The sequence below is a fragment of the Strix uralensis genome, chromosome 1 (assembly GCF_047716275.1).
Source record: "Strix uralensis isolate ZFMK-TIS-50842 chromosome 1, bStrUra1, whole genome shotgun sequence".
In the NCBI taxonomy this organism is placed as follows: domain Eukaryota; kingdom Metazoa; phylum Chordata; class Aves; order Strigiformes; family Strigidae; genus Strix; species Strix uralensis.
Genome location: NC_133972.1, coordinates 101,395,881 through 101,421,921, shown reverse-complemented (window position 1 = coordinate 101,421,921; position 26,041 = coordinate 101,395,881). Strand labels below are relative to the sequence as shown.

At 39.5% G+C, this 26,041-nt stretch overlaps 1 protein-coding gene across 10 annotated transcripts in view; it reads right to left on the bottom strand.

Annotated features, from left to right (window-relative positions):
• The window catches only part of FHOD3 (formin homology 2 domain containing 3), a 415,016-nt gene that overhangs the window by 43,771 nt on the left and 345,204 nt on the right, over positions 1–26,041 (bottom strand). For all 10 annotated transcript variants that reach the window (XM_074875159.1, XM_074875167.1, XM_074875176.1 and 7 more), the window contains 5 exons: positions 22,295–23,181; positions 15,425–15,583; positions 7,406–7,588; positions 2,277–2,396; positions 1,641–1,802 (listed from right to left, as the gene is read on the bottom strand). In XM_074875159.1, the coding sequence (XP_074731260.1) occupies positions 1,641–1,802; positions 2,277–2,396; positions 7,406–7,588; positions 15,425–15,583; positions 22,295–23,181 (1,511 nt within the window). The remainder of the gene's footprint in view (positions 1–1,640; positions 1,803–2,276; positions 2,397–7,405; positions 7,589–15,424; positions 15,584–22,294; positions 23,182–26,041) is intronic.

Genomic DNA, 26,041 nt, shown 5'->3' with positions numbered 1-26,041 from the left:
GAAGTGCACACTGCAGGCAGTATCGGACTCCTCTGTGCATCAGGCTGAGTTCTGAATTGCCCGATCAGCTCAGGAGGCTACCTGGATGTCTTTGTGAACTGCCCAAAGACAACTGGTGTCAAAAGGATAGCAACAGTCAAAAAACCACAAAGAAAACCTCAGGACATCTAACAAAAGATAGCACAAGCAGAATGGACAAACATAGTAGCATATAACATTTATAAGGAGAAGCTGGGATACTGTATTTGCTATTGTGTAACCCTTTCTAAAATGTAAGATGGAGAAAAAGTGTGGAAATGGTCTCAAAGAAAAGATGTAGAAGGATTATTTGAGACTTAGACAGGATCTGAGCAGCCTGGTTTAATTTGGTCTTGCACTGAAAAGGGTGTTAGACTAGATGACCTTCAGAGGTCCTTTCCAACCTAAGGTAGATAAAAAAAATTTTGACTGTTCAATATATTCAGACAGTAAATCCTGAAACTGGCAAATTCAACAGCAGACAAAATTAGATCATGAGTTCATTGTCACAAGAACTGTGCTAGGAGCCAAAATAAAATTTGATTTTTGCAGTTCTTTAAAATTTGCATTATGTAGAGTCCCCTCCATTCCAGTATCCCTTCATATCCAAACAAGGTGGCTTTTGGAAAATAAATCATTCCTCCATTTGATGCATATAATGAGTATTATGGCTCATGAAATAAATTTTTTTTCTAGGAGACATCCCCCTCCTCCTTTGAAGTTTCTTGTGCTCTCCTCTCAAGCAGCTGGTATTGGCCACTATCAAAATCAAGACACTGGACTAGATGGATACTAGTATTATCTGCTGTAAATATTTCCATTTTCACATGAGACATGACTCCAAACCAGAATTTTCATGTTTGTTATCTCCTGATGATACTCTGTCATGTTTACTCCATTAATCAAGTAAGGTACTGTTTTTAAGGGTCATTGATGAAATCTCACATTCTGAAAGCTCCAAGAGTGAGGTTACAGTTTTTCTATCATTCCTGCTAGAAGCAGTAATAAATAATCTGTGTACCAAATTGAGCCATTGACCAGACCTATGCATTAGCCAAAGGATTACCACTTTTTAAAAAGAGGTGCTGCCACAAGTTTCCCTTATTTCTATTTATCTTCCCTAACTCCTGATCATCAAAATTATTGTCAGGAGGAGGACAGAAAAGGAGTTAAACAAAATATTTCAAGGACACTTTCATTCTGTAAACAATTTTATTACCAAAAAAGTTCATTCTTTCCATTGCCCTCAAAATACAACCAGGCATCTGCCTTAAAAAAGGGATTCCCACAAACCACAAAATAAATATATTTGAAGATACTGGTCAAATAAAGTTTTAACCTGCAAACAGTTCCTATTTATAATGTATATAACATTAAAATGGCTGTTATAACGTGGTTGCCTGTTAGCGCATCGATGATGAAACCACCTGACAGACAGAGATAAAGCTCAGAAGAGAGAGTACTGGCATCTCTGAAATTCAGTGGGAATGACACAATGAATCCACATTCATAAAAAGTGCTGTGACCAAGGAAGAATAGAATCAAAGAAAAAAAAAAATCTGAAATATTTCACTTTAAAGAGGGTTTTAAAAAACTTATATATATTTATCCACAAGACATACCTTGGCTGACCTAGTGATGGCCCCTATCTCTGAATAAAGATCAGTGCTGTCTGGAAACTTTTCCACCACCATAGTGCAGACATGGTGCAGGAGGGACTGCTTGTGCACCGTGTCCTTGACTTCTGGAACCTTCTCGAGGTAGCTCAACTCAAAAGCTTTGACCTGTAAGGGGGAAAAAAGGGGAAGAAATTAAAAATAAAAATGTTTACTCCTTCCCATGCAGATTAGTAGACAAAAATGATTGCCAAGTAGGGACAGAGGGGAAAGAAGAATAAGAATCGTACAGGAGAAGCAGTTTATTGCTTTTATTTATTTTTAACATGGTGAAGGGTAGGCCTAAAATTAGTCCATCTGCAGTGAAATGACTCACAACACAGTTGTCACAATTTGAATGGGGACCACGAACACTAAACTCAAGGGAGTTACACCAGAAGAGTGCACAGCTCCATGTGTCCTTCAGGTTACGCTGAAAGAGGCAAAGAGCACCCTGACACACAATAAGAAGAAAAAGTAGGTTCTGTTTTCTAAATTACTTTTCTGGTACAAAATAAATACTAGGTTGCAACTGTCATAATGGTTTTGACTTGTTTTTTGAAGGAAAAAGCTGCAGGGGAAATGCTGGGACATCAAGCTTACATTGGTTCCATTCAGAAAGTTCCCAATGGCTAGCAGAGTAGAAAGGATAAATCCCAAAGTTTTATTGTGCTCCAGTTGGTCCATTCCTTCCTTCAGGTCAAGAAGTGGTTCTGCAACTTCCTGCCATAAGAATAGAAATAAGAAAGTGAAGGCTGCAGTTGGGTATAGCTGCTTTAAGTTTTTAATTCTATGGTTTAGATTAATTACTGCGAAAATTCCTGAACTGGCATCTTGCAGAGTGCAAACTAGCCATGTGTGCTGGCTTTCTTCCATGCTCCAGCTAATAAATCACATGCAAGGACAGCAAAAAAATATATAAAATACTTTCTTTATGTATGCAATTGCCTTCCTTGTCCTGGGGATTATTCTGTCATTTCAAACAGGAGAGAGAATCAGAGAAGGGGCTGCTGCATTTGAGTTAGATGCATGAACATCTCATTACTCCAACTCATAAAAAGCTATTTTTTTCTAATCTTTGAAAAATAAACAAAAAAAAGTTAGACCCTGGCTGACTTGACATTTGTAGCCTGACCCTAAAGCTTTCTTCAAATGATGGCCACCTCTGAGTTTTAGACATGGTTTTGTGCTTGTGTGACTTTAAAACTGACTCCCCCATCCCCTGTAAACATCAAGCTTTACAAGTGTTCTTGTTTTAATCTTTTAACTTCATGCATCTTCCATCCACACATGTTATCTGAGTATAGGTATGTAAACTGATAAGGCTTGAAAACATAAATTCTGTTCCATTACCTCGGGAAGTAAACTACACCAGAGAGTTCAAAGAAAGACAGCGAGGGTAATTGAGTTGACGGAGTTTATTTCAGTCTTTGTGCAAGGCTCAGGGCTATTTATTTTGCATGCACAGTAACAGTTCACATTGTTTCTATCTCCAAATGCCATCCTAAGCATCCATGAGCAGCATTCTTTTCCCAAATTATTACACAATTTATGAGCCAAGAAACCAAAATGAAGCTGTTATTTTAGACCAAGAGGCAAAATATCTGAGAACTTTACTTTCTTGGAGAAATGCAATGGGTCATGCAAGAATTGTAGTGATATTTTACCGTAAGTAAGAGCACAAAGATGAAGAAGACATACATTTCTAGTCACTACAGAACAATTAATCTGGCAGATATGGCAAACTCAAGACAGATTAAGAGATGGCATAGTGAGTAAAGTAATTTATACATCAGAGGAGAGGTGCTAAATAATCCAAGACTTTATCAAGTTAAACTAAAATCAATGAACTGCTGTACAGAATTCTTAAAGTCAGGGTTGATTTAGTTTGTTTAGTTGCATTGTGGGCATAAATCAAACTGCTCTGCATCTGATGTAAACACAGGCTTTTGAACTATTTTACTTGTATCAATTTGCAAGCTGTCAAAAACTAATTCCTAAAAGGTTAATTTAAAGCATTCTGGAGATGAATAAAAAGGTAGCATAAAAGGCTTCCAAAGCAGGCCATACTGTAGTCCTTCGTTTAACTATTTACATGCAAGTTATCCAAGCTTAGACTTTCTTGCCATGTAGTATACATTTATAATTACTCTGTATTTTTTATTGTATTGTAGCATGAAAAAAATGATAAAAAAGTGTGCTAGATACCATAAAATCAGATGAAATACCATTCTTGCTTCCTATAAAACTCACCTTCTACCTAAATATCCTTACATATCACATATCCTTATTTACCGTGTTTTTATTTTTCACCTAAAAACTATGCTTGAATGAAATTTGTGGATTGGTTCAGAATTTCTGGCTGTGAGACATTTGTTAATGCTTGATAAATGTTTGATGCACATGCACAAATGAACTCAACTATATGTGTGCAATGAATCCAATGGTACTGGGACAGGGAGGACGTAGCTGATATGGCATATGCATTATTACCAACCTGTTATACTGATGATAAGTTTAGCTAACTGCACCTATAAAAGTTCATGTGCATGCTTTTCTGGGAGGGCTAAAAACTTGGTTGGGATGGGAACTCTGAGATGACCAAAATGTAATTTGCCATATTTGTGTTTAACCAAGACTGCCCTGCATAAAGTATCATACTCTTTTAAAACAACAGAAAGTATTAGGATCATACTGTAAAACTTAAAAAGCTCTGACAGTTTTTAAATTACCAGACAGTTTAAGCATCACTCAAAACTACAATCTTTTTAAACACTTATTTCTCTTAGCACACTGTCTCCAGGGAGACTAGAGTCAGGAGTAATATTTCTGCTCAGAAGAGAAACTGAATCAAGCCTTTTTCTTTACTAGTTCTACTTTTTTCATTTCTACACCTGCTTATATTCATTTATGATCCTTTAAAGTTGTCAGCAATAAGGATATATTTGCCCACAGTGACCCTAAGAAAAAAAAAAATCTGATTTAGGACAACTAAAGATTCTATTTCTCTTTCTAAGACCTTTAAACTCCCTTTGAGATAACGAAATATGACAGCATCTGCATCATAAATAGTTCAGTACAAAGAACTAGTGGCAACACAGTGCAGTTTTTCAGAGCAATCAGAAGTCTGAAAATGAAGATTTAAAGTCGAAACTCTACCTGTTGTCTATGCTTTTAAAATATGATACCAAAAGAAAGGTGAGAAAAATTATTGTGCCACTGATGACCTTCAGTAGGCATACAGTACCTTAGATACATGTTAACATTTCAAAACAGTATACACATTATCAAACAGATCATTTGGAAAGGGTTTTCCTTTTTTTATTTTCTGTAAAGAGCAAAGAATAAGTGTTCATTCATCCAGTTCAGCCCCTTACAGTCTGAGGCTTCTCCCTACAAATGTACCCAGACTTGCTTTAGCTAATTAAATTCAATCCAAGAAAGATGACCTCCTTCATTATGCCTGGAAAGCTTTTCCATAAACATGAACAATATCTCACTTAACCCTTTTCTTGAGCAATTTCATGTTTTTCTTTCAGGTTCTCAGAGATGAAGCTAAGACCTACTTAGGCAAAACTCTGTTCTCAGATGATTAGCAAACAAGTCTCATGAACGAGAACCCCAGCGCTACATCAACAACTCAGGTATTTCACACACTGTTGGTATCATGAACCATACAAAAATTCCAGCCCCATGGAAATAATAGTAAGGTCCATTCATTTCTTACATAAAATACATGTGCGACTTGATAACTGAGTGCAATCTGAACTGTTATGAATTTTCCTAATTTTAAAATAGATTTTTTAAAAATCAAGCAAATGCTGGACAAAAATATGACAAAAACTGTGGAGCTAAGTGATTTGGCACCTAGGTTTCATGAAGGGTTTGCCCATTTGCAGATGGATCTTCTGCAAAAATAGAGTTTCAAGAACAGAAGAATATTAGCAGCCATGGGACTCTTTATCATTAAAATCATTAATGCAAACTACTTTATTTTTTAATTGAATATGCTCATGGTATCTTATTTCAGTCTAAATAACTCTTACGTTTATTGGTTACGTGGAACTTAAAACTCTGACTTTAGCCTTTTGTTACTGGAGAGACCCAACTGCTCTCTCTTGTATCTCTGATGTCTGATCCCATATCTTCCTCTTCACCACAGGACCCAAGCTGCCATATCTATGCTTGTCTGCTAGGCTTCTTATCACATGCTCCTCTTATTTTATCAGAGTTATCATATGTTATTTCCTGTACCATTTTATGGTACTGTACTTAGGCCTATCTACCTTTCAACAGGGATAAAAATATTTGTACTATCTTCACTCCAGCTATCGCTTCTTTGAGTAATTTAGGTATTTGAGACATTTTATACTAGCACCCATTCTGCATGGATTTTAGCTGGCAGTTCATTAACTTTGTGGCATAAACATTACAGGATAAGCAACAGGAAAGCTATGAGAATTTCTTTAGCTTTTAGCCTTCTGACTGAGAGGAAGCTAGAAATTCTAGGTATACATATAGATTAACAGCTACAGCTAACTCAGTTTACATGAAAGGAACAATTTAGCCTTGTGGTAACTTCAAAGCAGAATAAATAGCTGTACCAGAGGAAAAAAAAAACCCAACTGGAAAAAGGGTATTCAGGCCAGATATAAGTATTTTATGTTTTACAAGTCAGAAATGTAAATGTCTAAGACTAAAATGTCACAATTAAAAAATCCTGAATATTAGTGTTCTAAAACCTAAGCAAATTAAGCAGAGGTTGAGTAATCTTGACAGTATCATCTGCAAATCAATCCACTGTTTTATAACTTGTTAAATAACCATGGCTAGGTAAACATAAAGCATTTTCAGAAGCATGTCCCGCTTCTCAGAATCCATATCATACAAAGATATACTGATTTTTTAATATGCACATAAGTGCACAGATACACATACAAAATTAATATATACAGGAGAGAGCTGCAATATATACAGGAGATGAGCAACGCATGGGGTATGCACCAGAAGTACAGCCAGAAGAAGGTTCCTGTGCTGAGATTCCTGAAAGAGCTTGTGAAAGTCAGCAAGTAGCTGAAATTGCCTACACAGTTTCATTCTGCTTCACCTTTGTATCAAAATTATATGCTGCCATTTTGAAATTTTTGTCTGTGATTCATCATTCATGGCAGACAACCCAATTATACTGTTCTGTGAAGAAATGCCATCCACGAAGAAGGTGGCAACAACCGTCTGTTACTGAATGGAACAGAATATCCCTGAAGGGTGTCTTATCTTTTGTTTATAACTTTGAAAGAGAGTTATAAACAGAGAAAACTTTAATGGATGGTGTTTTCCTTAGTTCAAATGGATGTAAGATCAATACTCTCATTTTACAATGTAAGGCTGAATACTGTAGTCCTCATCAATCTTTATCCAAAGAAAAATTCTTACTGCTCTGAAGTAAGAATTTCCTGAATACCATCTGGAGAAGGTGTGGTAAGGATTTAGCCCTCTTCTTTGTTTCAATATCATTACTGACTAATTAAAGGAAGGAAGACATAATCTCTAATTTTCTTTTATAGAAGGAACAAATTATGAAAGATTTTTGCTGTTTCCTGGTTGGCCACCAAAACAAAAGCAATCCACTTACCATTTCCTCAAAATATACACTCATATAATAACAAGGTCAGGGAAGAATTAAGCAAAACCTCAGAAGAGTCTCCACCCCTGCCTCCCTGCTTTCCCCTCACCTTTTCCACTATCTCGTAGTCCATCTTGAAAGCCCAGAGCTGGAGCCTGGCGGAAAGCTCGCTGATGGAGGAGAGCGTGAGAAGAAACTGCTCAGCGCTGCCCAGAGGGACATCAGGGTTTGCCAGCTGTGCCTCCTGGATCTTTTGCTTCTCCTCCTCGGTCGGGATCATGGTCAGGATTTTCTGTGAAGGGAGACAAAAGGCAGGTGTCAGCAGCAGGGCCAAGAGACGTGCAAGGGCTGGACGCTGGGTGACTTCACAGCAGCAACAGTAGAAGTCTTCAAGTCTTCTAAGGCACCAAGGCTGGTGAATTAGAACAGCACTGTGGTAATCAAGAACTAACCCACTGCACAAGAAAGCAAAACAAGGCCTGCTACCTCAATCATCGGCAGTTAGTTGAAAAACACATCTGTATCAAAATGCTTTTTAAAAAATTTGTACTCAGTAGATATGGTTAATCACGGGATGAAACACTGAAAGAGACACAGGGGGACTGGTTAGGACTGCTGTCCTCAGCTTTCATATGTGTAAGTCAAAACTGGCCACATTTCTGCAAATTACATACAGAAGTGAGGGTAGGAGGAGTGCAGTTTTGTGGCCTGTGATTTACAGCAGGTCAAACTATATATTAAGGTCCCTTTTAGCCTCATTATCTATGAATCTTCCAGCACACTTGTAGGTATACAGAAAGAACTTGAGGGCTCCTGTCCTTTGCTGTTCTCATCATTTATTAGTTTTTGTCCAGTCTGTTTTGTTTGTTATGAAACATGACAACTATTGCAGCTTAATATGTCACTCCCAAAAATTTCACCCAAAGTGAGGACAACTTACCCAGGAACACGCATTGAATTTAATGTTGAATTATGCATTGATTAACATATGGCCTTTTTATCTTTTGATCTGAAACGTCTAAAATATTGATGAAAAAGGATTTCAGTATTTTCAGCTTCTGCTGTCAGTATGGCTCAAAACATTTAAATTTTCCCTTCAATTCTTGGATTTTACATGCTTGTTTACATGTGGCAGCTTTCCTTCTCAAAGTACTGCTCTCTAAGGTATTGCTTCTTGATTAGTTTTTAACATAATAAATGCATTTTAAAATCAAAAAGAAAAGCAAAACAACATAAAGGTATCAGATAAGTTGAGGTCTTTACCCTGCTGATCAATGCCCCATTAAAACAAAGCAGTAGATTTTCAACACAACTTATGTTTATTCATCTGAGGAATGACATATTTTTGCTGTAGTCTTCTATGATAGCAGCTGTTTTGGAGGGGAGGAGAGAATAATAAAAATACAGCCAAAGAGCTATCAGACCTGCCAATCCAAACCACAGTCTTGTTCCAGCGCTGGACATAGCCAATTCATCAAAGTAGCACAACTGCCCCCTTCCAGTACCGATAATTCATCTGGCTCCTTGTACAGCACTGGAGCTAAGCATGGAGAGAAAGGGACTTTTCCTGGTCAATCAGGCAAAGAACAAGAGTTAAGCAAGCAAATAATGTTCAATTTGTTGAACTGGGACTTATATAATTTCAGCCACAGAATTTGTATTGCTGTCCATCTTCTTATACTGACTTCCATAAACATAAATAAAGAAGCATTTTTTTCTGTTAATGCTGGCTCTGCCTTTCAGTTAACCAAAAAAAAGCCTCCTTGCTTGGACACTGCAAGCTTCTACCTTAATAAATTAATATCCTAAGGAAAAAAGAAGAAAAGGAAAATCCCTCAATGCACTCTGATGCTTTTTCTTCCCCTGTCAACGACTGTTTGGAAAATATTCTGATGTACACCTGTTCTGATTGATTGCATTTGATAGTATTGATTTTAAGATGTTCTATCCATCCATCCACACACTCTGAAATCTGTAACTTAGGTCACACCTAACATCAAACCAGATTTATAAGTAGCTGCTTCAGGGCATTTCTCAGCGCTTAACTTATACTTATCTAAAAAACTTCATAAAAAAGAGAGATTGAGTCTGAAACTCATGAGAAGAGGTATTTCACAGTATCCTTTGAAGAAGTCAGGCCTCCTTGTGCCTGCCCCTCTCTTCAACAACAAGAAGGCAACACCCCCTCAGCTGAGCCAGGGCAGCTTCCAAGTAGGATCATATGAACACCCATACATGGGAAGTTTAGCAGTAACCATGTGATGGATGTAAAAACACTTCTGATGCATTTTTGAAGGCTAACACTTCAGCAGTATTCTCAATTGCCTCCTACAAATAACTAGGACTTTTGGCAGTTACCCAGGGATCCCACAAGTATTTTGTGGTGGTGCAAGGCCTTCACTCTAGAGATTTTGCACTGCTTTCGGGCATTTTAAAGAGAGCAATGAAACAGTAAGCTTTATTTCTAAAGGGACCCTACTCCTCCTCGAGCTTTATGTAAACACCACAAGACAGATGGAGCTGACAAAAAGCATTCGAGTCCAAAGTACTGCAAGGCTGCTATGCTGCATATTGTAGTATGTGAAACAGAGAGTGTCAAGTGAAAGAGCCTGTACTTGTGGTGTCAGCTGCTGAGGATCACCCCTGGTGCTGAAAGCCCTGCCTTGATGGGATCAGAGCTGCTGGCAGGTCTCACACCATCCGGGGTGCAGCTGCCCCCATAACAACGACCTACTCACTGGCACTTCTAATCTGCTCGGGAAAATCATTCTGATCCTGCTGGTCCTCACCCTTGGTGTGCCCCTGAGCAAGTGGTAAAATGCTCCTATTCTTCATTTCTCTAGGACTCTATGACTAATTTGAGCCATTTGTTCAGCACTGGAAAATGATGAGTGCACCATCTGCCAGTTTATTATTATTTTCATTTTTATTATTTTTTTAAACATCATCGACAGTAAAGTAGCATAAAAACACAGCAGGGCAGAAGGTTACTGGCAGTTGATGTGACCATTAAATCACAAATAGCTTTGAATCTCATCATTAGTTCATAATGCTCTCCCCAGTACGGCATTCTTCAGGTTGGTTAAGGAAAAATTGGTTATTAATAAACTCTGTGCTCATATCCTCTAATATGTGTGATACATGTATTTCACCTCCATGCATTCTCACACAACTGTTTGGGCCAGACTAACATTCTGAGGAAAACCAGTGCACAAATCTTTTCATGGAGGAAAAGAAGTAATTTTTGGAGATCCTGTTCGCATGAGATAATGGATCCTACTTATTCTGCTCCTGGACTGCTGGACCCAGCCACTTGCTTGAACTTTCAGCAAGGCATCAAACTGCTTATTTCCTGGACTTGGCCATCCTGACGTATGATCTCCAAAAATTTTTAAGAGGAAAACCTACAGGCCTCAGGGATCAAGGAAGCACCTAACCAGAGGCTGTGAATACCCTGGACCCTCTGCAGAAGTTAGGTGCTTAAGTTATCTCTTTCAAGAGATAATGGGGCTTCTCAGTGATGATGAAGGTGCAGGGGTGCCTTGGCTTTCATATTTGGTTTCAGCTGATTTTGCCAGGCAAAGAGAAGCCTGAAAAATATGAGTAAACTAAATATCTTATTGTTGTGGGGTCCAAAGCTTTCTGCGGCTTGAGGCCCACAGATTCGCAAGCTGCATAACTAAATACACATTAGTGAGTATTGCATCAGATATTTGACAGGCCTCGGCAGACAATTCAGGTCCAAAAAGGCTCTTAAACTTCAACCTTCCAGGCAGCTATTAACGAGACACATTGGTGGTTTGCATTATCTGCAGAAACTCTGACAAAATATAAAAGCATATAGTACGTGAGGCCTCCTGCACTAATTTTATTTTAGATCTTCCAAAAACGATCCAATTCTGAGAACTGACTACATCCAAAATGTCTGATAGTCATCCCTGTAAATCAGGAACTGACAGGCGTTGCCTCGGTCAGACTGCTCCACCTCCTCAGGTCTCTACTGAAATACATGAACATGCCATTGCTGGTCACAGAAACTAGATGTTTTGGTTTGTTGCAAGGAGTGGAAGTGTAGCTTTTTTTTCTTTAAATAAAGTCTGAAACTCATTAGCGCAGCGATATGCTGACCGAGGGTGTATGGCCGGCAAGACATCATTGAGTCCCTTCTCTCTTCTGCCTAGACTTGTGGAAAGAGGTGTCCTTTCATGTTGCGTGAGCTAGCATAATTTGAAACATCCCATCACACTTTTACAAAGCATTAGCTAAACAAATTGGAAACTGCAAATGTCAACGTACTGCGGCAACTATCAGAACAAAAACTTAAGTACCTTGATCATTTCCAAAAATAAAATTTTGTTTTTTTGCTTATGCATGTTACCATCTGCCTTTTTAACACCAGATTCTCATTTCTTATCCCTTTTTACACCTCAGGACTACCTAGCCACTCCAGACCCTTGGATTTCAAATTATTTAACAAATGTGGTTATGGAGGACCTAGCATACCTGGAGACTTTTTTAATTTCAAATAGTTTTACTAAAAGCTATACCCACCAATTCAATCAATATCGTGTAGCATCACAAAGCTATGCTGTAAAGCACAAAGCAACACATCTTAATTTCCTCACAGCGCTATCCCGATTTTACTCTGCTAAATTAATCATACTCTTTGGTAGAATTTGATTTTGATCCATGTTCCCTTACTGAGTAGCACTTTACAGAGGGACCCACTTATTTTCTTTACTAAAGACAAGCACCAAGGACTGGTTTGGTGGACTGCATTCTTGCAGTTGCCCATAATACACTTCATAAAAATTAGGTGCCAGGATTTTAAGCTTGCCTCTCTTTTGCTTAGCTCACAGAAAGCCCTCATCCATGCTAAGCAGGCAGTTCTTTATCCTGCAGTGAGCTCCAAGTTGTTTGAACACAATGAATGCCAAGCTTTCAAAGAAAGTAAAACACAACCACTTTGGCAAATGTAAGGTGGCAAGTATTTTTTTAGTTGGATTGACACATGCTTGCAGACACACACTGTGCATTCCTTTGAAAATGCATTTCTAACAGGGCCTGCTCTGCATACTAAATGGACTACATCTGCCTTTCTAGCACCATGCCCCCATTTTCTGCTCTTTTTCACAGCTCAGGGGTTCTTAATCACTTCAAACACATGGCCTAAAAATACACAACATACATAGGTATAGAGGGCTTTAAAATTTTTTCTTCTATCATAGTAACATATTTGAAATTAAAAAGCAAAGTATGGATTACTAGCAAGAGTTCAATGTCACAAACAAAGCAGCATTCAGCAGAATGTAGGACAGTAGTGGAGGGTTTACTGGGTCACTAGGAACTTGATGATGAGTTGGGCTATCACACTGCATCACTGCCTTGTTGCTAGCACTACTGTCAGCGCTACTTTAGTTCACTGTCTTTACAGGAATTGCTCAGATCAGTTTTAAGACACCATTTAAACTGAATTTATCCACCAAGGTAGAGAGCTAACATGCATGCTAACACATCAGTGATGATGCTCCTCAGCGGAGGACATAGCACAGAGCTCACAGCCAAGGAAAGGGACGGCTCAGGTGACTTTTCACCCTGTTGGTGCCCTGCTCTGTGCTGGATCCACTAAAAGCTGAAGATGGCCCTAAATTACAGCTTCTCCAAAATTTTAGCAGCGAATGTTATGTCCTCACCACATGCATTACATTTCTTCACCTGCTCTCCTTACGTCTCTCTCTTCTGCCTACTAGCTGTGACATCTCTTCTAGACAATTAACTATACAGAAAGGCTTTTGAGTGTCCACTGTGATGCAGTTTTTTAACTAGACCAATTGCATATTTTTTTTCCATACCAGTCCTGCCTCATTCAACCCATAGGTTAGCTATAAAGTATATAATATAGAAAATAATTTGCTTTATTCTCTGTGTTTCTATATAAATGAAGCTGATGCTTACACTATTACTGATTCATTCATTGTCACTACCGATTATTTACTAATATTTAGGAACCGTAGGTATGAATCAGAAAACTTTCAAAAAATCTGGACTGAAAAGACAACCACTGTTCCCTCTAAGCTAACTCTATGGCTAAAGCCAATGAACAGATGGATATGGAGGAAAAGAGAACCAGGAAACAAAGCTTGTCTACACTGTAGATCAAAGGGGCAGTATGGAAAACTGAGGCAGGGCTCTGCTAAAAACAGTGGGACTCACAATGATGTTTTCATACCTCTCTGTGCACCTCTTGGTCAGTTCTGCATAGCTTAACACAACCCTCTATCTCGCTATAAACGTCTGTCTGACAGCGTGCTATAAGAAAAATCTGTGACTTGGGAACTGGGGAAGGGAATCTGAATTTAGTGCAGGGTTTTACCTGATAAGAAGTAAATAAATATGGGACATGCAGAAAAAAAAGCTCTTTTCTCCGTGAACATCATCCTTCCCAAACAATGAAGGCTTTATCCCTCAAGGTGCAAAGTAGCTGAGCTCTACTCCACTTATCTATTCTCTTGATTTTAAATATCTGAATGATCACATCAGGATTACTCACATCCTTAGCTTCAAGCTGTGGACACAGAACTCAGAAATTCAATTTTTTTCATCACTGGGCAAGTATATCAACAGTGTATCATTTCCTGGTTTCTGAATTCTTCAATTTGAAAGCTACCTGCATATATATTTCAAATGAAATTATGGGTTTCTGGCAGCTAAATGGAAGGGCCACCCAAAGGAGGGTGGGGTGGTACAAGACACTCACAACTGTGGACTCCACAGGTGGTTGGCAGATGGACAGCCCAGCTACAAATGTTGGCACTGGAAAGGGTGAGCTGTGCAGAGCAGCTGAACTTCTGTTAAGCATGCCAGAGAAGGACACAATTCAAAGGAGATGATACATGGAAGATAATGAAGATCTGTCCTTTATCAGCCATTTCATGCTGGACTTTGTATGGAAACTGCCTACAGCACTGAGATCTAACTGGTGGTCTGTGAGCTGGGCTTTGCTCAGGGGTATTTCTCTCCAACACTTCAAAGCTTTGTACTGCAAACTACAGTAGTGAATACATGGGCTGGGTCATGAAAAATTACTTTTCTAGCCTGATTTGTCACCTCATAATATGAGTAGGGTATGTATATAGCAAATAAGTAATATAGATTTGAGAAGGAACTGTATTCTAATAGGGATAAATCAGGCCTTGCCTTCTAGCTAGAACTATCTTTTGCCTTAAGTATTTCTTTTGCATGTAAGTGTTGGCAACTCCATTTCCATTCCAGCCAGCTTTTCTCATTTTCTTCTGTAGTCAGCACAGTGAAGGTGGAAAGGGGGAAATCATGAAACACAGCGCCAAACCACTGAAAGGTGACTGTGAGTCAATACATGACCTCTGCAGCTCAGCCACTGGTGGAGATTTGTAGTCGTGCAGATTACTCTTACTAGATGATATAGGCTTATTAAAAAGAAAGATTTGAAATGAATACAACCACAATGAAAAAAACTAGGAGAGCAGCAGGCTTCTTTTACACTTCATAGAAGAAAAATGTTTTGATAAAAAAAAAAATAAACAAAGCTCATCTTGGATCTCGGTAAGAATATCTGCAAAGTCAAACATGTAACGGTAAAAATTACATCATCTGTAATCTTTATACCAACTGCTTTTCTTCAAACAACAGTAACACAGAAATGCTATTTTGAGCAGAACTAGTCACTGTATTTGTTTTCCATTAGATATACAATCTAGAATGACTCCAACAGCTAGCTGGGCATGAACTTTATTAAACTCTGAACCAGTTGCATCAGCCCTAGTAACTCACTACCTATTCTTGCTGCTCACAATATTTCAGTCAAGCTTCAGAGGAACAGATAATACTCTGAAAATCTTGACAGGAATTAACACCATTGTTACTCAAACAGACACAAAGCAAGCAGAGGATCCGTGTTTACTAAGCATGCCCAACCTCAGGCAAATACTACGTGCTTCTGAGCAAGCTGCATTGATTCAACCCTCAGTCATGACATAATACATCCCCTTTTCCTTCTTCCTTGGAAAGTCTGGCCTGTACCATGTGCAACATCAAAATAAAAGGTAACATTGAAAATGCAGACTTGAAGACATTGACTATTCTTTCTTACCTCTATTCCTTCCTTGTTTAAGGCATATTCGTCAAAGTTCAAAATAGCAGTCTTGATAGTGCGGGGAGGGGGCAACACAGTCAGGCCAATATTAATAGCATTACTTCGTTTTGAGTCCAATACAATGATCTCCTGTCGCTTCCCATCTGCAGCAGTTTTCTTGGTAAAGAAGAGAACAAGAATATTATTCCTCCAGCCTGTTTTATAAAGAAAAAGCCACTCCTTTCACTAATGACTTCCCCTACTGAAGGGTGCTGACATTGAATATAAATCTAATTCATTTATAGTCATCCAAAAAAGCTGAATTCTTCTACCACATCCTTGCTGGTATCAGTGTGAGCTGCCAGGATTTAACCAGAGAGCTGAACACAGTCTCAGATGCCGTGCAAAGCTGAGCTAGACTGAGACACAGGAGTCCCTGAAAGGGCTGGGATTGCTGCATTTTGGGGCAGAAGTCAGTCTGAAAAAAATCCTGAAGTTGTCTCTGTCAGGTAAGATGTCTGCTATGCGGCAGGACTGGCTGGCACGGGGCTGGCAGGGCAGCAGCCAGGCAGCTGATGGGCTCTGGGGCTCAATTCCCCCTTGGATGCGTCAACCTGGAGTGGCCACCAACCCTCTCTTGCTTGCATGGCTGGCTGGGAAACAGGCAGGGTGCGTCCCACCTCCCTGCTGGCACTCTCCTGTCTTATAAATCTACCTTGGACACTGGCAAACAAGCTGTAGAGCCCTTTCTGGAGAAAACTAACTTGGTTTTCTGACCTCTGGCTGCCAGAGGAAGGGTATTCTACATTACTGCTCATAATATGCCCATCAAGCCTTTCACAGGTGCAGAACAATTTCAACCCTTCTGCTTTTTTCAAAGTTTTATTTGAGACTAGACATAATCTTTGGATCTTGCCTTCAGTATAAACTAAAGTATAAATAATAATGAAAGCACAAAGAACTAGCAACATACACTTTAAATTTCATTCTAGAGAAAACACAAGAAATTTCTTCCTCTCTCTCCCCATCCTCATAGTGGCAAAATATGCACCAACTAGGCAAGGTGACTCACAAACCATTTATATGGCATAATGCAGTGTTGAATGTGGTCTTTGCTTTTGGGCCTCAGCATGCTGCTCTTTCTCTCATTATTCCATGCTAGAAAGTGTCTTTTGGGTAACTACATATGTCATATACCAGGCAGTTGCAAGAGGAGCAGACTCTGCTCCTCATACACAGAGGTTTTTCTTCCCTCTCCATACACATGAACTCTGGAAACACATTTTCTCTGTTTCCCTTTCCTTCGCCCTATCAGAGGTGGGCTGAGGGATGCTGTCAAGCACAGCAATGTAGGGAGAAGACCAGCATATTGATGCAATCAAGTGCAGAGATGATTTTGCTGTATGTAAACCTGTGTTTCACCACAGCGCAGGTTGCAGAGATGGGACTGTGACCTCCCTGTAGAGCCTGTTACCTGGACTGTGGTAGTGGCTCCAGCAGCAGCAGACTTAGCACAGATGCACCTCAAAGGGGCAAAGACAGAGACTAAGCAATCCCTCTTTCCAGGCTGCAACTGTTCAGAACAGGGACTCATCCATGTTGTCTACAGCAGTAGTGTCTTTTGAATCTCTTGTAGATTTGGGGGAAGCCCAGGAGGGAGACTCTTAATCTCAATCTGTGCTGAAGATTGCTTTTTAATCATGAAGCTTTGTTCTCCATTTTCTTTGGGTCTGCACCACAGCAAATACCCTACTGCCAGGTCTATATGCTGTTTCTGTGTTGGAAGAACTGTCTAAATTAGTAAATACGATTTTAACAAAGTACCTCCAGCTGTGAGTCAACCCATAGTGGGAATGAAGTTGTATCATTACAAAGATGACTTTTTCTGGCATAGCTCAGTTCCTTGCCTGCGCAGGAAGAGGTATGCCCACCGGTCCCAGCAGTCTGCCTGGCATGTGTGTGGCACCACAGCCCCTTCATCATACCAACATAATTAATGTGGTATCATGTGACTTCTGTGTGCAGATGAGACTGAAGGCAAGTGCAGTTTACAGGAATTGGGGACTACCACATGTGTATGATCTGTGAAAGTCATAGGGTTGGTTTTATTTAAACTCAAAAAGAAACAACACTTTTGCAGTAAACAGGATAAATTTTAGGAGAGCAAATATAACATTTGTTTTCAAGTTTTATATGTCTGTTCTGTCAGAACTGCTCTCTTCTTAATGCCTCGAAAGCATCCCTGGAGGCTTCTTGAACTTTCCCTTCTTTGAGTAAGAAAGTCCTCTTTTTCTTGGGGAGCTATCTGAAGGATCTAAGATGCAGCTTCTCCTTTAAAACAGTAATTTTTAATTCCAGGGCCATTAATCACATTTTCAGGACCACAGTTAGTGGCCAAGACCACATAAAAACAAGCAGGGTTCACCAGAGACTGCTTCCTCTTGAGTCTGTACTGCACTATGCCTTTTTCAAACCACCACTTTCTACCTTGTCCTTCGCAGCACAGAATTACACAGCTCCAAAGAATTTATGCAGAAGGGAAAAGGCTGGGGGAAAGGAGTTAAATTTAGGCTTCCCACATGCGGTATGGGTAAGTAAGCCTAAGATCTGCAGCTCTGTTTTTAGGCTCCTAAGTTTGACAAGAGAGACATATTCATTTGGGGGACATATGATGCTAACCGCTGGGATGATTGCGATTGCAACAGTGTGCTCGCTCTTTAGCAGTGAGTTATGAAAGACAGATGAGCTGTATAGGGGATGTATTCACGAAGGTATTTTCCAGAGCTATAACTGCATATGGGGTATAAAATTTTGAGGTAAGTAACTCTTTCCAAAAACAGGGGCAGAAGAGATTTTAAATCCATTCTGGGGACGACAGCTGAGTTACAAAGAAATCCTTTCCAAATAAATAAAAGGATGAAGAAAAGAGAAAGATTTTACTACTGTGAACTTTATTACCCTACTGCTAGGAAAATAATTGCTTTTTGTCTGCAATGAAATTGCACATGTGTAAGTGTCTGACTGTTAAAATAAGCTACATCTATTAATTTCTGCTACAGTATTAGGTGACTTGAGACTATGCTTTATAAGTTCATTAACAGAGAATGACTTCAAATGCTTGAGGGAACAGTGCATTAGTGCACTTGATTTTATATTTTAATGTGTCAGTATGTAACATAAGCCCTGAACTTCTGAATATTACATTAATAGATGTAAATACAAAATAAATTAAAAATTACAAATACATTAGGTGGTATAATTTGTGGGAAACAAACGTTCCTGCAATGTATTAACAATTACAGTCAATTTAGATCTTTACAAGACCTAACCGGCCAGATTCTGTTGTCTCTATCGAATGCTGGGTAGTCCAGATAGGTTATTCAAAAACTGTTACCATCCCACAGAAGGTTCTTTGCGGTCTGATGAGCATAGAGTCTAAAACACGCCCCTTTGCTTTAATTAATACAGGAAGCAGAAAAATTTCAATCACTTTTCCAGTGCTCATATAAATAAGTAATTATATACAAGCATCAAGTCAGAAATGTCTCTTGCATTTAAACTTGCAGAACAATCTGCATCAGTAGTATAGAGAAAAAAAGGGTAACCCCTTAATAGTGCGATGGCAATTTAAATTTCTATCTCAATTAACAAAGATTTAGCACTGGCGATTTAAAATGGAATTGCTCAGCTGCCACTGACTTTGTCCAGGATACATATATATAATCTTTTCCAGAAATTCTGCTTCATATTTATGACTTTTCTTGGCATTTATTCAAATTGCAAAAAACGTTTTCAAAAGGAATATGTGTCTAGGCAATGTATATACACATGTACATGAAAACATGTTCCTTAATTTTCCCCCCCTACTAGTTTTTATGTCTGTGGGCACATGATGGATCACTATATCCACAGGTTATAGATGAATCAGCAAGATAACACTTTCAAATGACTTGCAGAACCAAGTGGATGGCAGAAGGGCTGAACAGCAATGTTTGATTCAGTAGTGTTTCCATGTTTTCATTTCTCTTCACAGAAAAGTAAACACTTTGAAGTACTTTGCCAAAATACCTGCTTTGTTTGGCAGAGTGATAAGGAAAGAAATTCTAGACTGGCTTGGAAGGGATACCTGATCACTCACTTCCTATTTGCAAATAAAAAGCCATGGTCCTCTATTCTAGAAAATAAACATTCTGCAACTAAAGGTGCTCCACCAACTATAATCAATGTGCAAGGTGTCCACTGTGGTATAAGTTTTCCTAAAATCACAAATTTCCCCCCCCCCCGCCCCAACCTCCCATATTATATCCTACAATTTAAAATCCACTTTATTTTATTACAGTCTATTGTGTTTAATGAAAAACTTCTCATGAGCCAGGAAGTAGCTGTTTATAGCTGTGTGTTGTGGAAATCACAGTGAAGGATTAGAAACTGGAGTAAAATTGGTTACAGCTGTATGAAAGAGCATATGCACAAGATAGAGCCAAGCCCCCCCTACACACCCTGACTTCACTTTTCCTCTCATCCTTCTGGACTGTTCCTTTTCCATGCACCTGCTTCCATCTGTTGCTATGAAATCTGGAGATTTGACTTTTGATTTGTTGCTCTGTGTTCTTTTTTTCAGCTGAACCAACTGAGCTGTGAGTCAGACTTTACAATATTATAGAATAAACCTGTTTTGGATCGCAGCCATTGGACAGGAGAAACTAGACACAACGGGGAATGTACTCTCTGGAAATAAACCAAGCAGTCTGGAAAAAGCAAGAGCTATCCTAATTTGAGTGCAATCTTTGTACCAAACCTCAAGTCTTTTACAGATTCAGTGGTCTGCTTAATTATTCCCACTCTCACTTGATCCAAGGACTGTCTCCTACCCTGGAAGATTTGCTAGTATTCACCAAAACCAGGCAGGAGTATCAGAAGTCTGTGTAGACTTCCACTACGGTACTCCTCGGTCACCATTGTCTTCTCTACAAAGACAATGAGACGTCTGTGTCTGTGTTATGGGACAGGGTGGAAAGAGAGCCAAAAGTATAACGTCTCATGCAGAGAGCAGTTATTAGTCTCCAAGAGGAAAGCAGTCACCTAAATCATTCCTCAGACTTGCACTAATTTCAAAGAAATCTGCTCACTCATCTTCCAGCCAGAAGCCAAAAGCTGTGCCAAAGCATCAGGCAGGTTTGGGAAGCAAGTGTGAGGGAGGGAAAATAGCCAAAGGCAGTTTGGGAACGTGCATGGTGAATGGCTGGAAAAGTAAACAAGTCAAAATTTCAACAATTTAACATTTTATCAAAATTTCGGGTGAGAATAAAAGGTTTAAGAATCAGCCAGAGTGATCCATTACAATACTGGCATTTAGCACAAAGCTGAAGTTTGGAAATGGCAAATATGTCATCATTTCACATTCAATTCGAGGAATTAAATGTTTTATGGATCTAAGAAAATGCTCTCATTCCTTCCATCTAAGGACCACCTGTGGCAGATTTGTATTTACAGGGAGAGAGATGAAGAGTAACACACCATGATGTCACCAGCATTCCTTCCTCAGCAGAAAAGGAATTAGGGAGAGATTAATCTCAGCATCGACCAAATGAACGATCAGCTGAATGTGTTTTATAGCTGCTATGCCATACATTTCAGATATACATGCATCTGTGTTACAAAAAATTCAGCTAAGAACAGCAACGGCAGGATCTAAGTGAGCCATCTATTTATGTACCTGTTGTTTGCTAGGTACTTAATGAGAGGCTTGACTGTTCAAACTGCAATGTTTCCACTTGGCCAAGAAGATCAGGATTGATTATTTGAAAATTTTGAGTTAATAACCCAGACAAGTGACTTGGAGAAGTTTTACTGTGAGACATCCAGTCTCCCCAGATTAAGAGCAAACAACAATATATATGATACTTAATATATAGAACAACTTTTGCCAGCCAAAGAGAAGTAAAATATTGAAGGTACTATTTTTTATGTCACTATAAACATATAGGCATACAGAGAAAACATACAAGCGATTTATTTATTTCAAGTAAGAGAGATGGACACCTTTTACTAGGATTTTAACTGGAAAAAAAACACTGTTTCCCTGATACCAATTATTCTGCTTAGAAAAAAAGAGTTTATATAGCCATGAAAACCAAATGTTCAAGCTAATAACTTTTTTAATGCTACTTCAAATTCCTACTAAATGTAACTATAAAAGAATTCCTTTTGTTCTGGAGTCTAATGTTAAACAGCCATGTCACCAGCCTTTGTGAATTTATTTATAACAATACTAAGGAAGAGGGAATCCTAGCTACAGAGGTTATTTCCTGTGCCAGCTTCTATCCTAAAATTTGGATAGCCGCATTGTACAAATTAAGGATTTAAAATAGGCCTGTTCACCGGTATAAAACAAAAACCTGACACCCCTGCAGAGTTTAGCTTGGTCCAGCTGATAAATCGATCCTTCAGAACAAAGCACACGTGTAGGCTCTTTGCAGCAGATCCAGTGATTAGGACAATATTACCAAGTGAAGAACTGTCAAATACACAGATATGAATCATCACGCTGTGACCTTTATACGAATGCAACAGAAAATATTTCATATTTCAATACCTAGGTTTGGCACTCAGCTATGAACTAGCTAATGTAAACTTTGTTGGTATTCCCCACCTGAAGTGATATCCTAAAAGCAGTAGGCCTGAGACAGGAGGGCAGCTTGGCACATACACCACCCTAAGCTCATCTCCTAGTTTCAGGCCATGGAATATCTTCCGTCATAGGCCAAGCTAGAAACACATTCAGTAATTTCCACTGTTTTCATATAAACAACATAAATCATCCAGATCTAAGTCAGAATGAATACCAATACAATAGCAAAATAATAGCAAGCTGAATACGAGCTGTACCTTTGTGACAGGCAGTTCCTTGGATTTAGACTCAAAGAGATGCTCCAGTTTGGAAGTGTCCACCTTAATGGGTTCCAGTTTCGACCACAGGAATTCTCTGCAGCGTTTGTTGTTTTTACACTGCCACTCAAATGGCCGTACCTCGTTCCAAAACAGACGGATGGTTTTCTTCTTCTTTATAAATGCTGGCTGACCCCTAGGAACCTGGGGTGACCCTAAACCCTGAGGAGTGCTGAACAGCGGAGGAGCCAATAAATTAGCAGAGGGTGGAGGTGGAGGCGGACATCCAAACAGTGGGGGAGGTGGTGGAGGAGGCAAACCCAGAAAAGAAGGTGGAGGTGGAGGAGGGGGAACAAGGGAGTCCCCAGGACCCATATCCATGTCCAACACATCTACATCATCCTCCTCCCCCAAGTCTGTAAAATCCATGTCTTTGATTTTAAGTTCTCTAGGATTAGCCATGAGCTGATCCCAGATGTAGTCAGATTCCTTCTTTGGCTGTGCTGGTGTTTTCTCGGGGACCTGTTCACTGATTTCATCTTCAGGCACGGCTGTCCCCTTGGCCAGCTCACCACTGTTGAATTTTTCCGCAAAGGCTTTCACGCTGCCTTGGTTGTCCAGGTTTCCAATCTCCATCTTTTTGACACTTTCATCTTTGGCCTGCTTCGTGGCCTGAAGGATGGAGATCCTACTGGCTAGGCTAGTGAGTGACTCCTCGCTTTCCTCCGTCTCCTTCTTTTCCTCCTTCGCCTCCAGCTCCTTCTCCTCTTCATCCTCGGGCTTCTTGTTATGCGCATACAACATGTCCAGCATAAACCGCTTGTTGTTGAGGATGTTGCTGCACTGCTCATTCACACCAGCATCCTGAATGGTCTGCGACCATGGACCTGCAATCACACACACACAGATGGGAAGGGTCAAGGGGAGGGAGCCAGAGCACCAAGAACATTCTTCAACACACCAGAAAAAAATTGGGGGACACATGCACAATTAGTCTGAAACTGGGCAAGCAGTAGCTTTGAAAATTTTGAAATAAGTGACAGTGCTGATATATGGCCCAATATTGATGGGCTGGGAGTAATTCTCAAAAAGGGAATGGGATTTCAAGGTTCAGGTTTCTCCTGAAATCTCAGGTTTCACTTTGTACTTACTACCCCAGATCATTTTATACAGTGCATAAATGCTCAGAATGTCTAGTAATCTGGAATGGGGCTTAAATATCATGACAATGGCACAGAATAGGTTACCATCATACTTTTCACCTGGCCATAAACTGGAACCACCACAGAAAAACTTCCTTATAAAAGAGGTGTTTCCTGTCTGATGTCAAGGTCAACATGTAACTGCTTACTCCTGCTCCTCCCTCCCTGCTGGCTAGGGAAGGACACCTTCCACATCTGGCTGTTCCTCAGACCTCCTGGCTGGGTACCTGGGCCATCCTCACAACACAGGTTCTTTGAATCCCAGAGGTCTCAGGGCAACTCAGAGAGTATAAGCATAAGCAAGATTTTTAAAGTTATTTCTAGGAATATGAGCACATTTATATAAGATTTTTTAAAATGCTGATCATCAAACACTGTTACCTTCCCTGTAATGTATGACAGCATAGAAAACTTAATGGCCTTCTTCCCACATTACAATCATTTAACATGTCACTGTAATGAAGCTTCATCTTTCTGACTACTGCTTTTCTCAACAATAATCTGCAAAATACCATGTTTGAGACAGCACCATAAATAACAAACTACAGTGGTCAAATTGTAAAAATAAATGATGTAAGCGTCTCTTTGACTACAGTTCCCTGAATGTAATACTGTTAACCAATGTGGATAATGTGTCTAAAAATTATGGTGCTTCTTTTTCCAGTGGGCTTCAGATGAAGTGATTAAACATGGACAAAGATAATTCTTCACACTTACTGTACTTCCAGTAATTCTGTTCTCCATAGTCTTTACATATTTTATTAATATGTTTTTTATAAACTCTATTTCTTAAAAACATTTTACTTTGATTGCTCGCCTGCCTTCCCTTTGGCCCCTTGTGATTAAAGATCTTCTGTTATACCTGTCAGTTGCCCTTTCTCTTAAACTTCCATTTTATCTTTGTTTCTCCCTGTATGCTCCCAACTTTTTCAATACTTTTAATGTTTTAAACATCTTTTATGGCTTCCTTCATCAATGGAGTTGCTTTGTTACCATGACATCTAGCCCTGTGCTCTGAGAAGATGTCCCCTCGGTGAGATCCACCATCCAGGGTCCCACAACTCCCCTCTGCTCCTTTAAAATAACACCATGTTAAAATCTAGGATGTGTCTCTCAGCACAAAGCATATGGACAGCAATGACTCTCACCTCTATTCAGATCAACCTCTAAACCACATTTTAAAATGGGTCCAGAGGTTTAACCCCAGACAAAAGAAAGACTTTTTCTCAGCAATGGATACAAGATCCAAAACTGTTTCCTTCTACTTTCCTGCAGGAGGCTTGACTGCTTCCATTACCTGTTTATTCTTCCTCAGACTTTATCCATGGGATTGCTTTCTCACCAAGATTTGTCACCTGAGGTTGTCTCTTAGATTTGTCTTGGAGGTAGTTTCACTGGACAATGTGACTAGACAACTCCATTCCCACACCATACATTTACCTAGCCGAGCCCCCAACAGAGGATTTCCCCCTACTCCCAGCCTTTCTTTTAAAGATGTTCAAGATTACTCCCAAGATCCCTCCTACAAATCCCCCATGACCTACATGCTCTCAGTTTCACCAGCGGGGATCCTCCAGGATTTAATCCCTTTGCAAAACTGCTCATCAGAATTCCCCCAGACACAGCCTCTAATTTGGGCTCCGCAATTCTGCCTCCATCTGCCCTAGCTGATCAAAGATTATTGCTGTGAAGACTCTTGCTACCTTGGTGGCCTCTTCTGCCCTCCTCTCCATAGGTAAAGCTTTGAAACACCATCAGAGAAACAAGAGTTGTTGGAAGCCAAATTCAGCAGGATGGCTAATAAAGGAGGAGCCAGGACCAAAAGCTTTATTCCTTTGTCCTTAATGCATCTGGGCAGAATCAATGGGCCACCTCATAACTGGCAAACTGCTTGTTGGGAATGTGAGAACTTCTGGAGAAAGTGCTCTCATTTGCTTTCCAAATCTCCTCACCTACTCGAGAGAAAACAATTCACTACATGAGACCTCCTACATATTACAACATAATAAATCTTTGGTCTACTGGTAATGTAGGTCAGTTTTAAGATGTTGATTTTTCAGTAACAGGGTACTTTAGCTTTTAGCAAAAAGTACATAAGTACCGAATTAGAGTGGTAACAGGCTGGTAACAGACATGATGAGAGGAAAAAACCTGCAACTTGTTCTCCCTTACTTGCACTTGGACTATGTCACAGTGTAACGACATCCTTCATCTATCATACCTCCGCTCCTTTTCTTACATATATATCCATCTACATTCTTTAAGAGTACGATAGCATTTGAAGTAACTCAATCTTGGCGCTGTCTGAAAAGGAGATAGCTCTTATATTTAGAATAAAATTAATGCTTCTCAGAAAAAAAAAAGTTATAGGGTTTAAACATGAACAGTGCAATATAAGAGTTTATCTCTGTGAGGTAATCCTTGTGATTTGAAGTTAAGGCCTCTTTTTTCAGGAAAGAGCAAGACTATTTCACACTGTGAAGCAATTCTTGCTTTCTTAGTAAACTTATGACAATGCACTCCACTGTTCAGCCCTAAGAAAACT